We start from the raw sequence: 11,746 nt of genomic DNA, 5'->3' as shown, positions 1-11,746 counted from the left end.
AGTGACGAGAGAAAGCCAAACTCATCATACCTACGATAGATCCAACAATGACGATTTGGACACCTCAGTGACGAATAAACGTCGATCCTTACCACCAGCTTCCATGGCTATTGTCAGAGAACCTGCCAACGTTAGTCAAAATTATCGTGGACCATTATCACCCACAAAGAAGAATCCCGCTACCAAAACCAGCAACCGTCACTCTACTCCAGGACCGTCGTCTTCTTCGGCAATGAGAGGTGCTTTCAATTTTGAAAAAGCAAAACCAAAAATCCTTGAAGAAATTGCTATTGCCAACAGCAATGCTAATAACTTGACAAATGCTTTAAAACTCATCAACACATCTGAAGATCGATGGGAGATTGAATTGCAACATGACAAGAGACTGCAGGAATACCATGATAAATGTGAAGATTCACGAAAAAAGATTGTTCGCTACACGCGACTCGTCGAGAACGAAGAATGGATCGGCACTTTGTTGAATACGAATGAGGAATTATTAAAGGCTTTAGACATGTATGATATCATGTTGGCAGGCCAAATTCCATCTTCTTGGAATATAGCCCTGATACCGCCAGCATCACCGACAAGGCAAATTGCTTATCATGAGCCGCCTAAATCCACTCGTGCTCCACCTCCTCCTCCACTACCACCTATAGAATCTTCTTTCGCCAATATGAATATCCAATCACTTAGTCATAATGATAGACATAATGAAGAAGAAGAAGAAGATCCTTTTGCTGATCCTGTAACACCCATCGAAGACGATAATAACAGTGATAACGACCATGGACAAAGCAAAAGGTTCGTCTAATGTCTCAGTGTCAGGATGAGTACGAGTTGCGTATAATATTGCTAGCTGTTTTCATGTATGCTGTCACAACAGAGACTATTTATATTAAGCACATCAAACTTACGAAAAAATAATAATAATATATATCTGTACTACTACACGTTTAATGCCTTTTCCTATCTTCACACTTACTTATCTCATCTTTGACTTACCTCAATAAGCCTTTCAGGTCACAATTATCTTTTTAAATCATCCTCAGCAAAGAGCCAATGGACTTTTTATTGTATTTTTTGATCTACTTTTCAACGGCGTACAAGAAATAAAAATGACGTGCATCTTCTCCTTTTCAATTAATGCAAGGTTAATGTATTTGCATGATGAACGGATTACAATAGCTCATGTGCATCCTGATTTAACGTTGTCATCTTAACAATTATTTTTTTTCTTAAAAATTCCAATTTATCAGCATGCACACTCACACATTTTCAAGCATTATATAAAGTGTCTTTGATCTGTCATTACGTTGCAAATGTTCTCACAACAGTCGTATGATACGAGGCAAACTCATGGCATGTCTTTTATGAACTCACATGTCCAATAAAGAGAAAAAAAAAAAAAAGAAAATAATTAATATAGGGTTATCACAATAGTCATATTGCTGCCATGATAGAAGCAAGTTTTTCGCTCTCATTCAACTTTATACTAAATATATACCTCTCTGTCTATATATATATGTATATGAATGTATATAAGTGTGTATATATCTGTATATGAGAGTACGAGAGTATGAGAGTATGAGTGTATGATTGTATTGCTCCTCGTTCCTTTTATTATTATTTTTTATTTTTATTTTTTTTTCCTTTTACTGAAAATGGATTTGTGTAGTAGACTTGAATTGTCTTTGAATTTATTTTATTTTATTTTTTTCTTTTTTTCTTGTCTCATTTTTTTTTTGAACAAACTCGTAATTTCAAATTTTTGAGCTGTGGCTCTTTTCTTTTTTCCAATCTTTTTCTTTAATTTTTTTCTTTGAATATCCATACTTTGCAGAAACTTAACAGGAACTTACCAAGCTATCGACTTAAGAATATTATCAACATAGTCATCATCATTGTTTAGAAATGGAGATAGATTTAGCAACAGCTGCTACTACAGCATCCACTACGGCGAGCACCAATTCTGCTCCTATCAAAGATACACCTATTAGGAGTTGGTGGAAGAAAGTAACTCATAATAGCGCCAACAATAAACAAGTCAGCTCTCAAAAACAAGGTAAAAACAATCTGACGATATAGAATGATTGAGATAGAGAAAGAGACCAACCATCTTCATTTTTCCTTTCATTAGTATATGCTGAGGATCAGGTTTTTGGTGTGCCTTTAGAAGACAGTTTGAAATGTGCCAGAGCTGCTATTGCTTATGTAGATAATGATGTTCAATATGTTGGGTTCATTCCTGTCATAGTCGCCAAATGTGGTTCCTTTTTGAAAGACCAAGGTGAGTGTTTTTTTGGTTGGTTTTTTTTATTTGTATGTTAGTCGATGTCAAGTCTCCTAGGCATATTTTGCAACCCACACAATTTAGCAGCCCTGACTGTTTTCTTTCCTTTTGTACCTAGGTCTTTATACCGAGGGCGTTTTTCGTATGAGTGGCAGGTAAGCCCGTTTTTCTTCCATGGATTTTTTTCTTTTGTTGTTGTTTATCATTCTTAGTCCATTATGGAACTCGTTTTTATTTACACTCCCATAAAAATTTTTTTATTTTAATTGCTCACGTAATGGACATAGTGCAAAGAGAATCGGAAAGCTGCAACAAATTTTTAATACTGCACCAGATTACGGCCGACAATTAGATTGGAAAGGATTTTCAGTACATGATGCGGCAAACGTTTTACGACGTTTTCTGAATTACCTGCCAGAACCTGTGATTACTCATAATCTATATCAGCCTTTCAAAGATGTCTTGTTAGAAGATGCCGCGGATACGACTACAGAAGAAGAAAAAGTAGCACAGTATCAGAATTTGATCGAGCAATTGCCAGAAAGTCATCAATATCTTTTGTTCTATCTCTTGGATCTGTTGTCCCTTTTTACTCAAAATGTACAAATCACAAAGATGGATTCGTTTAATTTAGCCTCAGTTTTCACGCCTGGGATTTTAATGAATCCGGATTACAATCTTAGTCCTGCACACTATAAATCATCACAAAAAGTAGTTCAATTTTTGGTGGAGCATCAACATTGCTTCAAGATGCCCCGTTCTTCTTGGTTCACCGTCTTGAATCAACAAGATCAACAACAATTACCACAGCATCCTACCAATGAACAGCAACCAAGTCAAGATATCCCATTCACGCCACCACAGAAACCCTTACCCGCTACGCCCGTACCTAACAATCTATTTGACTATAGCGGTATGGATAATAATACAATTTCTGCACCTGAACCTATCACAGTGACCGCCAGCGGGAACAACGATACTCGTGGTGCAATTGATACCAACCCCATGATCAATACTAGTGCAGATAACACAAATGACTCGACAGCATCAGAGCATGCTGTTAATTTACCAACACGTCATCATAGTCATCCATCAAGGAACGCGAGCCAACATATCACCGACAATAGCGTCGTTGATCCTTCAAGGATGGCTAACCTGCCCTCTTCATCTCCTCCATCTTCTCCTTTTGCCTCGATGAACCAAAATTCTTACAATAACACTACCATTAATTCTACTTCTACTACTTCTTCTCCTGCCACCACCACCACCACCACCACAACAACATCTACTATTACTCCGACAATAACAACAGTAACTACTGAAACGGCATCTGCTTCCAACACTCCAACTGTCGCTACAACACGACTTTCATCTTCCATATTATCGCCTCCCGTAGGTGGCGGTAAAGATCAAAGAGTGAAACGTGCAAAGACCATGCCGTCGAGAAGGTCGAGATATGGTCCTCATGATCCTGTTCAAATTGTTAAATTGAATAAGTCTACAGCAGGAACACCTCCTCACCTTCATCACCTTCATCATCATCCCGGTTCTGACCGTGGACGTTATCCACAACGTTTTTAAGAAGGGTTAGAAATTAGAGAATCCATTCTTTATACGTCTATCCCTTTCCCGTACGCTCTTTATTTTTACCCGTTCTTCTTATTAAATTATCCACATCTCCTAATAGTTGACACTAACTGACGAACAAATCAACAATGACAACAATATGCTTTTTCTTATTCACGTTTCCCGTCTATCCACATTTCTTCATTTCCTTTTAAATAAAGAGACAGTGTAATAACTCCTTTGTGTGTATGTGTATGTGCGTCTATGTCCTTGCTGGAGATAATCACCTTTTTCTTGTGAAGCGGGGTAAGACGTCATCATCTGTGAATTTCCCAGCTTTTTTTTTTTTTTCTCTTTTTTGCTTTACAAAATAGGTAAAAAGTGCGGAGGGTTGTTCACCATTGTTCCTTTCGACTCACTGGGGAAGAAAATAACAACACCCTGATAAAAAAGACAGCAACGCCGCCTTTTTTCTTTATTCAGTTTATTTTTCTTTATTTTTAACCTCGACTTACAATAATGCCTGTTGCTAGATTTGTTTCAACTCCTCACCTTGCCTTTATCACACCCGAAAAGCTTTGGAGAGTGTAAGTACATATGTTGAAAACTGTTGAGGACGACAAAAATGATCTTTAAAAAGAAAAGAAATAAACCAAAGTGAAGAGGAATAGTCAGAGTCTGATTGAAATGCCTACATCTCTATTGACAGTGCCCCTTCTCTGGCTACTTGGGGTGCAGGTACCGGTGCTGCCGTCTTACTTTTTGGTTCAGATGTACCTATTATGAAGAAGGATGTTCTTACAAAGATTCCTGTTATCGGTAATTATTGGGCCCTTCCTGGTGACGAAAGCAAAGATCAAGAATAAGTCAGAAACTACATACACACCAAACACACCCAAATGCACAGACTGCACCAGAGACATACAGAAATACAATTAAACATTACAACGTCTCACTGTAAATACCTCCAAAGTTACTACACTCGTATCTTCCACTCTTTACGTTTCAATGACCAACCTTTATTTATCTCTTCAATGTGGGGTTCAATATGAATAATATTAATAATAAAAAGACGTTACGAAGAAAAATTTCGGAAGAGAGGATGTACACAACAAAATATATTTGTTACATAATCAAATGTTTAAACAATATTGATTTAATGGCATTGAAGCGGGTAATTTCATAGTAAAAATACTATCCTGTTTTTGCGCAAAAATTAAATACATTTGTACACACACTCCATACCTTTGTCAACAATGGAAAAGGGGGGACAAGCTCAGAAAAAGGAATTCTATACATTAGGAGAGTGGAAAGCAATCTTATTATTCCAAGGGGAGGTGAAGGTGTGTGTGTGTGTGTGTGTGTGTGTGTGTGTGTGCTCAAAGCCCAAAAGAGGAAAGGGTTGAAAGGAACCAGACTCTTCACTTTAAATTGGAGAAAGGACGAAAAATTGCCTTTTTATCGATCTTTGCAAACACGTACCCGCACATGTACACAATGAACATAGAATAGTTCTTGGATTCATTGTTGGTGAAGTCGGAAGGTTAGTATTTTTTTTTTGCCATAGCTAAAAAAATGTCTCTGGCATACTGCCCTTTTTTGTTCCATGATATATACATACGTGCAGGTAATCAATTTTAAAATTAGCTTTCATTCTTTCTATTAGTTCGCGTAGTGATTAATAAAGAACAAATATAGTATTTGTAGAATCCATTATATAAAACGCACAAACATTTCTAGCCATTTTTTCTTTTATTTATTACTTTTTTTTTTTTTTTGTTTAAGTTCTACTTTTGTCGATCTGCGTACACTCAACCTAGTTTTTCTCAGAAACCCCTTTGTTGATACTTCTCGTTCGGCTCTCATATTTTTGGACCGCGTACAGAAAAATTTACGATTACTACACTCTATAATAAGGTAAATTAAAGGAGATTATTATAAATGCGTTTATGTTGCGCCCGTGTACGATATGAGATCTGGTTCCTTAAGAATAAATCGACATATCTCGTTAAATTTTATCCTGTACACACTTGCGCTATAAATATTAACATTACTCCTCCTTTATCGTGCTTAGCTATAAGAAGTCGTTACAAACTATTTTTATCTCTCTTTTTCGTTTCTGTTCCTCTTTTGTGCACGATTTAAAGTATAAACTATCATGCTTGTATCCTATTTATCCTCTGGGTTTATCCTCTTCACTTCCATCCTCATCAGTAGCGTTCAAGCGAACCAATCTCCTTCTTCTTCTTCTTCTTTCATGGTACGCCGCAGCAGCGATGATGGAGAGGACGGAAGCCGAAATTCTTGTGCCAACATCCATACTGATTTCACAAGCGACAGAGACGAGTGGATTGTGCAAAGGGGTTCTGGCGAAAGTAGTTGCGAGATTACCTCTGATGGACTTCAAATGACAATTCAACCTCCAGCTGAATATGCCAATGGATATGAAGCGGTTAGGGATGAAACGACTCCAGAGAGTAAGTAGTCCATACCTTCTTTTTCTTTGTGTCTACCACGAAAGCCCGCGTATCTCTTTAACGATAAAGTGTATTTATGTTAAAGGATTAAGGTACAACAAGTACGAAGGAAAAGGGTGTACTTTGAATGCAACTACCTATATGCAATATGGTAAATTTTCTGCTACTGTCAAATCTTCCCGTGTGCCTGGTGCCGTTACAGCCGTTATTTTGATCGCTGATAACGGTGATGAGCTTGATTTTGAGTTTTTGGCTGGTGAAAGGGATCAGATTACGTAAGTTTTTTTTTTGACCCTATCCTCACGCATTTTGCTCTTTCCGTGAGATGGTTAACATTTTAATTAAAACTAAAAAACTAGTACAAATTACTTCTATGGCCCTCACATTGTCTATGGCGAGAACGGTAAGGTAACTGATGCACCTGACGGTAATGCCTACGATCGATTTTACGACTATACGATTGAATGGTAAAAAATGGAAAAAAAATTCTAGCACTATAGCTTTTCACTTGTTCCCAGCTTAGTATTCAAACCTTATCCTCTTTCCCTTTCCACCATTATTTCTTCTGTTTATCATAGGACCCCATCATCCATCAAATGGTTTATCAATAACAATTTGGTACGTACTGTCGACCGCAGAAAGACAGTTAATGACGAGGGAATCGAAGAATATCCCACTCGACCTGCGTAAGTGGAAAGCCTGTTCATTTTTGACAATCTTATTCTACTAATAGCGTATAATTGCATATAGCCGTGTTCAAATTGGTCTTTGGGACGGTAGTGCTGCTAGCGGTACTGCTCAATGGGCCAGAGGTCCAATTGACGTAAGTTGACCTTACCGTTTTTGTTTCACCTCGCTATGTCTCTTACATGACCAATTCAATTCTTCCTTCATCTATAGTGGAGCAGACAAAACGCACCTGTAACAGCTTATGTCAAGTCTGTCACGATCGAATGTGATCCTAGACACAACGACGTTGAGGGTGAAGACTAAAGAACCTTGACTTCTAATACCATGAACCATTGATACTACTGTTACCTATTACACACATCCAAAACAGCCATCAACAATTCGTTTTGCTTTTTCTTTTTCTTTTCGTCCAATTTCTGTATTTTACGTTCAACTTACATAAAGTAACATTATAATCATTCTTTGTCTGCAGCAAATCAGCTTTCTTGCCTATTCACTATATACTTGACAAGCAAAAGGAACTTTTTTTTTCATTGGCCATTTTTATTATATTACAAAAAGAGAATATATGAACAGATATAGTGTTCGGTTCATGTTACAACAAAGCAATCCATCATGAGCAATCTGTTGAACAAATCAAATACAGGCACTACTATTATATCTACCATTACTATACCTGTAGCTGCTCTTCGAGAATATATTTCCGGCTGCTAGTATCTAGGCACCTCTCGAATTTTTACTGCTAAGTCTACTCTTATTGTACGTGTGGTCATCATTCTTAAAATATATTTCCGGATTCTGGTATTTTGGGCTTCCCAAAATTTTTATCACTACGCTCGGAAAAATTTGATTGTGGCCCTGTTAAAGTCCATTCTCTGTCTTTAAGGAATGAGGTCTTAATAAACATTATTTTATCAAAATACAATAGTTTCTTAGAGCATTCTTTTTCACTCTTTTTCGAATTTTCGCTGCTTTTTTTTTATTACCCCTCCATAAAGAGGGATTACTCTTCATTTTTGTATAGCTGCTATACGCTTCATACTAGCCACTAGCATGTCCGATATTGCCATAGCCAATGTTAGTAAAGACAACGCTGTCAAACAGCAGTACAAAATGCCGCTTAAATCTCGTGCCGTGCACCAACTCAAGAGGTATATGAATATCCACAAAGTGGAACCGGTGAATGACAAAATGAAGCATGAAGTGACGGCTAAGAAGACATCCGCCACTAAGGATGATTGCTTATTCATGGACAACGCCAGTCAACAGCAGTCTTGGTCAAAACTCACAGAAACCATACACTTTTTTGAAAAGGCTATCCAACTGATAGCTCAACAATCTCAACAACCAGCGATGCCCAAAAGGAGCAATATGAAGAAATGGAATAGTCGTCGTCGTCTCCACAAAAAGATAGACGGCAATAGGACAGCTACTAGAACCTATGAATATCAAGCTTACGACATCCATGAGCCTTTTACTTCCCCAGCGATGATTACTTCCGATGAAACTACGTTCAGTAATACGATTTTAGATACTATCAAAGAAGCACACGAAGAAAACGAGCTGAAAGATAAAGATCGTAAGCTTTACTCAAAAGGAGGAGAGGGTCACCATAAGTATCTTGGGGAGTTTGAAAGCGCCAGCTTCTCTTCATCCTCTATCTCTACAATAGCTACTAGTGGTGGTAGTAATTATTCTGCCTCTCGGAATACCACCACAATGAAACCTTATTTGTCTTCTTTGCAGTGTAACACTTCCGAAAACGCTCCCATGGTGAATTCTCGCACGGCTCCAGCTATCTTGTCTTATACATCGTTGTTGCCACAGCGATGGAACACGACTCGTTATGACTTGTTCACCGATGAAGAAATTCAGTTGAAGGCAGATGCATTTGTTCAACGGCTCGAAAGGGCTCTGAGGTTGAATACGTCATTGACTTCATTGTCAGCAACAGCAACAGCAGCAACAGCAGCAACAGCGACCCATAAAGATGTTGAATCAGATGAAAATAGTAGTTACTTTGACAGCGATGATGATTATATGCCGGAGATACATGATGACGACTACAAAATACCCTACGTTGATGGACCAACAGCCGTTGATTATAGCCTTCATGAAAAGTCACAATCTGCTGCTCCATTGATCATTACAGGCAACGGAAACATGGACAATCCAAAACGTTCAGATATACCACTTTGTGAAAACATCCTTCCTTTGAAGTTGCAGAACAATCACAGTCAAGTCTCGGTTGTATCAACCTCAGACAGGTAAGCAAAGACAAAAGATGGTTTTCTCCCTGGATAAAAACTGATATGCTTGTGATTATGGTTTGATGTTTATTTTTTTCTTTCTCTTTTGGATAATCTATTTAGTGTCTGCGAATTGCGTGACGATAATGACCCTAAACAACCTTCAACTGATACAATTCTAGCGTTGGATGAGAAAATACGTTATTATGTGCCAACAATACTACCCAAGAAACTGACTCATTGCAAAGGTATGCTTTATTAAGCGCCATTTTCAAATTGATAACACAAGCACGAAGTTTCATTTAGCTAACACAAATATATTCAAACCTTCTTATATACTCCATTGACTTAAGTCACCAAAATCACTAATCATTCATCAGCGAAAGGTAGACTAGTTGGTTTTTTCCACGGAACGTTGTTTTATGCATGTTTTAACTCCTAATTTATTATGATAGATCATATGTATGAATTATTTGTTCAATTGAATAACAAGACTGTTGGGGTTTATAGTGGTGTTCTAAGCAAGATCGATAAAGGCATCAGTACCGACATCCCCGTTGGCGAACCTCTAATATTGTAAGTGGTAGTATAGTCCTTTTCTTCCTATTACAAAAAAGAAAAATTCCTGAGTCTCATCATTGCCCTTTCTTTTTTTTGTTAGTAACGACCTGCAATGGCCATTCACCTTCAACTTTATTGTTACTGCTACACCGCTCAAAAAGAAAAATATTGTTCGTCAAGCTTTTACAAAAATCAACACATGGAACCATCCTCCCTCTTATCTAAAAAGAAACGTGAAACGCATTGGGACTGGTAAATGTATGGCATCACCAGCAGCAGTCATTCAAAAAGACCATCCACAACAAAACAATACCTCGCATCAATTGCCCATATTTGGCTATGCTTATTTATTATTCGATTCTTACCGAAATGACCTGCTTAACGGAGGGGAATGCACTCTGAAGATACATCAATGTGTGGATAGACGTCGTAGTCGCAAATTAGTGGATCTTGAACTCTCTGTGATTTTTGACGAAGAAGAAATACTACCGACCATTACTCGTCCTTCTAGTAGTAGTGCTGCTATTACTACTACTGATACTATTACGCGACTATCAGAAGAAGAGAACCTATTCAGTTTCAATGAGCGCATTCAAAAGGAGACGCGTCAATCACTGGATACGTTTCATAATAGTCGTATGGCTAAAACTTATTGTCAACATGGTGATTATCTAACCTTTTATACAAGAGGAACTAACTCTCCTGTAAGATTCATTTATTTTAAGCTTATCTACGGGATTGAGGTTTTTGATCTTTAGAGATTAATGCTCTTTGTTTTTGCAGGTATGGATTCGTTATTGGGTGGTTTTGCGTGGCGCTTATCTCGTTGTATATGACTTTGGTTACAAGGTATATAATAAAGTACAATGTGCCCTGAATGCAATCGAACATAAGCTAACGAACAATCAATCTGTCTATTTTTTTGTGGCGGTGGGGTGTGGGATGCTAGGATAAACGAAATCCTATAACTATTATCCCTTTGGTCCCTTTACTGGCCGTGTCCCAATCTAGCCTCGATGATTGTGAAGAATTTGGTTTAATGCGTAGTAAATGCTTTACTTTGAATTTCAATAGAGCGAGTGTCGTTGTTAACAAGCCGCATCACCCTACAACATTCACCGACTGTAAAGCTTTTGTTAAATGTGATGATGAAAGAAGCTCAGCTTATTGGCGGTCAGCTATCTCTACTCAACTGAAGGATTTGCCTAATGATATCAAATCAAAAGAAGGTATTGAAGCTGCCTTTCTTTGGTAGCTTCCTCTTCCACCCGACCGATCTCAATCCAAGCCATATGCTGTTTACTTTTTTTTAGAGAGAAAAAAATTACCTACCTGACTTATTTTAAGATATACATACTCCAAATAAAAAATAAAAAATAAAAGAAAACAATAGAAAGAAGAAGTTCCATATGATATAGTGTTACATTACTCTCACAGTTCAAGAGTGTTGCTAGCTTCTAGCTTGTCAAAAATAATGCATTTTTTTTCTCTGAAAGTTGTCTTATTGTGATAGAATGAAAACTAAGGACGAATAGCATTTTTATTGACAAATTAATTTAAAGCTCTCTGTATCTGAGGTAACATTTCTGCTGAGCAAAAGTCAATTATACATAGAAAAGAGCCTTCTTAATAATGCAATCAATATACACTAAAGCGCATTTGTCTGCCAAGATTTCTTAGTGAATTATAATAGTTCGTTCAATTGATGGATGGGCAGTAATGCCAACAGAATTACTCTGAGTCTCAAAATCACCCAAAATTGCTAGAATCTACGCTGAGACTGGCTAAGGTTTTCAAAATTGTGAGCCGTGATTTCTTTGCCTCTCCCACAAAGCTCAGCAACAGCAAAAAGACAAAAGCAGCATTGATCACATTTACAGCTGACATAAAGTTGAAACATAACCAATCGA

At 37.5% G+C, this 11,746-nt stretch overlaps 4 protein-coding genes across 4 annotated transcripts; all 4 read left to right on the top strand.

Moving 5' to 3' along the window:
• Window positions 1–1,750: 1,750 nt before the first annotated feature.
• Window positions 1,751–4,195, top strand: BDF20DRAFT_882824 (Rho GTPase activation protein). The gene is made up of 4 exons (XM_053081749.1): window positions 1,751–2,065; window positions 2,141–2,290; window positions 2,412–2,448; window positions 2,581–4,195. Exons 1-4 carry the CDS (start codon window positions 1,915–1,917, stop codon window positions 3,872–3,874), a joined length of 1,632 nt encoding a protein of 543 aa, XP_052934181.1. The 5' UTR covers window positions 1,751–1,914; the 3' UTR covers window positions 3,875–4,195.
• Window positions 4,196–4,378: 183 nt separating this feature from the next.
• BDF20DRAFT_914948 (ubiquinol-cytochrome-c reductase complex subunit-domain-containing protein) lies at window positions 4,379–4,725 on the top strand (the record flags this gene model as incomplete). Its single annotated transcript, XM_053084253.1, has 2 exons — window positions 4,379–4,446; window positions 4,569–4,725. The coding sequence occupies 2 exons, from the start codon at window positions 4,379–4,381 to the stop codon at window positions 4,723–4,725; spliced, it is 225 nt and encodes a 74-aa protein (XP_052934180.1).
• A 1,391-nt stretch (window positions 4,726–6,116) lies between these two features.
• BDF20DRAFT_823858 (concanavalin A-like lectin/glucanase domain-containing protein) lies at window positions 6,117–7,329 on the top strand (the record flags this gene model as incomplete). Its single annotated transcript, XM_053077837.1, has 6 exons — window positions 6,117–6,336; window positions 6,422–6,611; window positions 6,696–6,803; window positions 6,915–7,022; window positions 7,087–7,159; window positions 7,237–7,329. The coding sequence occupies 6 exons, from the start codon at window positions 6,117–6,119 to the stop codon at window positions 7,327–7,329; spliced, it is 792 nt and encodes a 263-aa protein (XP_052934179.1).
• A 1,605-nt stretch (window positions 7,330–8,934) lies between these two features.
• Window positions 8,935–11,422, top strand: BDF20DRAFT_882807 (uncharacterized protein). Its single transcript, XM_053081748.1, has 7 exons — window positions 8,935–9,293; window positions 9,399–9,523; window positions 9,629–9,661; window positions 9,731–9,851; window positions 9,937–10,540; window positions 10,620–10,685; window positions 10,786–11,422. The coding sequence occupies exons 1-7, from the start codon at window positions 9,067–9,069 to the stop codon at window positions 11,089–11,091; spliced, it is 1,482 nt and encodes a 493-aa protein (XP_052934178.1). The 5' UTR covers window positions 8,935–9,066; the 3' UTR covers window positions 11,092–11,422.
• The last annotated feature ends 324 nt before the right edge of the window (window positions 11,423–11,746 follow it).

This window comes from Mycotypha africana (assembly GCF_025528875.1).
Source record: "Mycotypha africana strain NRRL 2978 chromosome Unknown BDF20scaffold_8, whole genome shotgun sequence".
Lineage (NCBI taxonomy): Eukaryota > Fungi > Mucoromycota > Mucoromycetes > Mucorales > Mycotyphaceae > Mycotypha > Mycotypha africana.
Note: the sequence above shows the minus strand (reverse complement) of the source record. Positions and strands in the feature narration are given on the sequence as shown.